This window comes from Bison bison, unplaced genomic scaffold, assembly GCF_000754665.1.
Source record: "Bison bison bison isolate TAMUID 2011002044 unplaced genomic scaffold, Bison_UMD1.0 scf7180017864379, whole genome shotgun sequence".
Lineage (NCBI taxonomy): Eukaryota > Metazoa > Chordata > Mammalia > Artiodactyla > Bovidae > Bison > Bison bison.
In genome coordinates, this window is record NW_011494951.1 from 3151957 (window position 1) to 3156383 (window position 4427).

At 59.2% G+C, this 4427-nt stretch overlaps 1 protein-coding gene across 1 annotated transcript in view; it reads left to right on the forward strand.

Annotated features, from left to right (window-relative positions):
• Window positions 1–4427, forward strand: part of SMARCD3 (SWI/SNF related, matrix associated, actin dependent regulator of chromatin, subfamily d, member 3) — a 9191-nt gene that overhangs the window by 3387 nt on the left and 1377 nt on the right. The window contains exons 2-7 of the mRNA XM_010857357.1: window positions 1532–1574; window positions 2438–2560; window positions 2672–2794; window positions 3039–3134; window positions 3334–3435; window positions 3685–4081. Coding sequence (XP_010855659.1) covers window positions 1532–1574; window positions 2438–2560; window positions 2672–2794; window positions 3039–3134; window positions 3334–3435; window positions 3685–4081 — 884 coding nt within the window. The remainder of the gene's footprint in view (window positions 1–1531; window positions 1575–2437; window positions 2561–2671; window positions 2795–3038; window positions 3135–3333; window positions 3436–3684; window positions 4082–4427) is intronic.

The window sequence follows — 4427 nt, forward strand, 5'->3', positions numbered from 1 at the left end:
ACACGGTGGAGACAGGCGGTGACCGTCGCGCCCTTCTCCTTGTCACCTGCTCTGTCCCTCTCTGCACCCCAGTCCCCTGGTTCTCGGGGGATGGAGGCGGGGCTGTGGCACCAGGGCTCAGGGCCGAGCTTTAGACTGCGTTTCCTAGCGCGATTGTCCAGTGCGCCTTCCTTAGAAGCGCCCCTGGCTTGACTCCTCGAAAGCCCCACTCCGAATCTTCTTAATCGAATCCCTGGCCAGTGGCGGGAGAGCCTGGGATTTGCCCCATGGGTGGGCAGTCTCTGCCCCCTGGCGCTCTCTGGTGATTCTTAGGCACTCAAATGTTGAGGAGTTGCCATGGTCTGTCTTCTGGACTGGGTCTGCCCCCAAGCCAGCAAGGGCCAGCCTGTTTCCTTGTCTGAGCCAGCCGGTGGCACCCCCAAAAGCCCCTGCTGGTGCCTGGCAAGGAAGATACCCCTGTGGGTTTCACTGTTTAGCCAAACACACATGCTTCCTTTTGCACACCAGATGGAGTCCTATAAAAGGTGCAATATGGATTTTACCTCATTATTAAATATTTTTTTTACATGTCAAGGAAAATTCACCATTTATAGGAAGCCCATGAGGAATTCTTTCCAAAGTGAGTCATTCTTTTGTAGAGTTCCTGATTTATCTTGTACTACTGGAGAGTTTCACAGAGATAGTTTCTTCAAAACAAATCAGCCCTTAAGTGAAACCTGCTTGTCTAGCCTTGAATAGATTTTTGGCCAGGGACGGGGGCAGTGGTTGAGACCACCACACGGGGGCAGTATGCAGCCATTCCCTAGGCTGGGTTCTACTCGCCAAGGGTTTTCTGGGGTTGCTTCTGGGAGTCGGAACCAGCTAGTGGATCCAGCAGAGTCCGAGTCCCAGCTGCTACCCCAGGTCCAGCCCGCTGGCCACACCCAAGAGGGGAACATCCGTACCCACTCTCTCTGGACACCTGTGGGTGTGTCCCTGGGCTCTGCTGGCAGGTCCAAGGGCGTGAGCACACCCTGCCCATCAGGGTCCCCTTCCTAGCCCAGGGTGGCTGGGGTGCTGGTCGTCACCAGCTTCACAGCATCACTTCCTGCTCCTGGGATGGGGCAAGGGGGTCGGCTCCCCTCCCCACCAGCTCAGCCACCTTGGGCTGTGTGCCCCTTTCTCAGAGGAGGGAAAAAAAAGTCCTCACAATGTATCCCCCCACTCTGTCCTCGCCGCTGCCCAGCTTTCCCCAAACGTTTCTGCAGTGCCCCTGCTCCGAGCCCCTTCCAAGTCTAATTTCTCTGGCCCTGGGGATGTGGCGGGGCAGAAAAGGGGCTCCCAGGCCGGAGAAAGGACGGAGTCATCTCCGCTCCCCGTGAGAGAACAGAGCCACACACAGCCGGCGGCGTAGCCCCTCGGGTGGGCAGATGAGCGGGCTGTGGGAACCCCAGCCAGGCGGGCTGAGATGTCGGGATAATTTAGCAGGTGGCCTCCTTACTCCCAGATCTGTCGCCATGGTAACCTGGTTTTTTCTTTAAAAAATGTACAGTGCCAAGAGGAGGAAGATGGCTGACAAAATCCTCCCTCAAAGGGTGAGTGCCTTTCACAGCAGCCCCCAGCCCACCCCACCCCCAACCCTTTCCTGCTCCGCCCTCCTCTCCCCTCCTCCCCACCACCACCACCCGGGGCCACCTCCCCTCCCCCCTCAGGAGCAGCGCTTCAACATCATAGTCACTTTCACTTTTTTTGTTTAAAAAGATAATTAAGAAACGAGGCTCCCCCAGGGCCAGAAGGACGGGGTGGGGCAGAGGGGAGAAGCAGAGCCAGAGAGGGTAGGATCCTGGGTCTGGGTCGGGGGCGCAGATTGAATTCCAGCGGTCTGTAGAGACATAAAGGCAGGGGACAAAGGGGCTGAGAGCTCAGGGACCGCAGGCTGGCAGAGGAGCGAAGGGAACAGAAACTGGCCGGAGGGCCCAGCAGCACAAGGGGACCCAGGCCGAGCTGGGTCCAGAGGACAGCTGAGACCCCAGCTGGAGCAAAGCATCTGGGTGAGGTGTCACTGTAGGCCCAAGCTGCGACGTCTCCTGTCTCAGGGACCTCAGGGGCCCCTGACCACTTCACAGACGCCCCAGGGAACCCAGAGGCTGTGTGACAGGGGAAAGGACAGGATGAGCAGGTGAAGCCCTAAGCACTTGCTGGCCTCCATGGCTGCTCCGGCCTCCCCTAGTGATGAAACGCATGGATCTCCGTAGTGGTTTTCATCCTTGTAACATCCAGACCTTCATGGCTGGATTCAGAGGTCCGGTCTGTGCTGTCCAAGTTACCTGCCCTGAATGTGGCCAGCTCCCCGCCCGCCACACTCGCACACTCCTGGGGCCACGTGACACCCGCACGTTCCAACCTGCAAGATTGGCTGAGCCCCTGGTTCCCTGCCTCGCTTCCTCCCCGCTTCCAGATCCGGGAGCTGGTCCCGGAGTCCCAGGCTTACATGGACCTCCTGGCGTTTGAGAGGAAGCTGGATCAGACCATTATGAGGAAGCGGGTGGACATCCAGGAGGCTCTGAAGCGGCCCATGAAGGTGCCTTGGCTTGGGGGCGGGGTGAGGGCGCCAAGTCCTAGTCCCTGAATGGAAGAAGCCGGGGCTGGCCCCCTGGGGACTGGCTCTGTATGACACTCTGTATCTCTACAGCAAAAGCGCAAGCTGCGTCTTTATATCTCCAATACTTTTAACCCTGCGAAGCCCGATGCCGAGGATTCTGACGGCAGCATTGCCTCCTGGGAGCTGCGGGTGGAGGGGAAGCTCCTGGATGACGTACGTCCTGGCCCAGGTCTCTCCAGGTGTCCTGGGGTGGGTATGGGGCTGAACTTAGGCCGGTACTGGACGTGTGCACCAAGGGCTGGGGAAGTCAGCCCTGGCTGCGGGAGGGTGGTCCAGAGAGACGTGCCCAGGCCTGCTTCTGACTGCGCGGCCCTACCTGGCCAGCCCCCACCCACTCCCAACTCACTCTGCCCCCGTGGGCCCTGTTCCGCGCCCACGGTCCATGCCTCTCCCACAGCCCAGCAAGCAGAAGCGGAAGTTCTCGTCCTTCTTCAAGAGCTTGGTCATTGAGCTGGACAAAGACCTTTATGGCCCTGACAACCACCTCGTGGAGGTAAGAAAGACCCGGACCCCTCCTGCCCTTGAACTGGCCACAGACCACGGTCCTGAAGAACCTAGAATGCAGTCCTGTTAGTGGCGCAGACTTGGATCGGGGACCCCCTTCCCCAGCCCCCCAGTCCTGCACCCAGAGCTCCAAGGCCCCACCAGCTCAGACGGGCCTATGAGGTGACTCAGCTCCTACCCCTGGACAGTGGCACCGGACACCCACCACTCAGGAGACGGATGGGTTCCAGGTGAAGAGGCCAGGGGACCTGAGTGTGCGTTGTACGCTGCTCCTCATGCTGGACTACCAGGTACGTGCCCTCACCCCCAGACACCGCCCCGCACCCCCCATCCCCCCCAGCATCCCGCCTCCTGTACCCTTCTCCTGGCTGGGGTGGGCCTTGGCTTGCAAGCTGTTATGCCCTGAGAGACCCCGTTCTCCCCTCCACCCTGCCTGCTCCAGAAGCTTGTTTCCAAGGAGCCCAGGCCCTGCAGCCCCTGAGTTCCGAGCCCCTCCTGCTGTCTTTTTGTCTCATTTTCCCACGGCCTCCTTGGTCCAGCCTCCCCAGTTCAAACTGGATCCCCGCCTGGCCCGACTGCTGGGATTGCACACACAGAGCCGCTCGGCCATCGTCCAGGCCCTGTGGCAATATGTGAAGACCAACCGGCTGCAGGACTCCCATGACAAGGAATACATCAACGGCGACAAGTATTTCCAGCAGGTACCCTCTCCCCGAGCCTGGGGCCATGGGGAGGGGAAAGGCCTCTGCTCAGGAACACCACCCTGCCTCCTTGACTCCATTGGGAATGATCTCAGAGCCGGAGACCCGGCTTCCCATCTGGGCTCTGCCACGACACCACCCTGTGCTGCAGCCTGCCCGTCTCAGCTCCCCCACCCCCGAGGTGAGGAAGGTCGGGAACCCCAGAAAGCTAGCGGCTCTGGGGAACATGTTCTTGGCACCTGGAGCTAGGGCCCCCAGGTTCTGGCCCTGGGTCCAGACACCGGGTCCATCACTTAGCTGTTTGCAGCCTTGTTCCTTATCTTCACCACGCCTGTCCCGTCTCACCCGCTGGGCAGTTAGGAGAATCAAACTGCTGTGGAAGTGATTCTGCCAAACTAGAGATTACTATTAATATAACTTTAAAATAAATACCACAGGTAGACTTGAGTGGTGAAAACAACAGTCGATGTTTATTGAGCACTCACCGCATGCCAGGCGCTGCTTCAGGCACTTCGTGTATAACTGACGCATTTAATTCTAACAAGCCCCCTGAGATCGGTGCCTCTGCCTTCGGCTCCCAG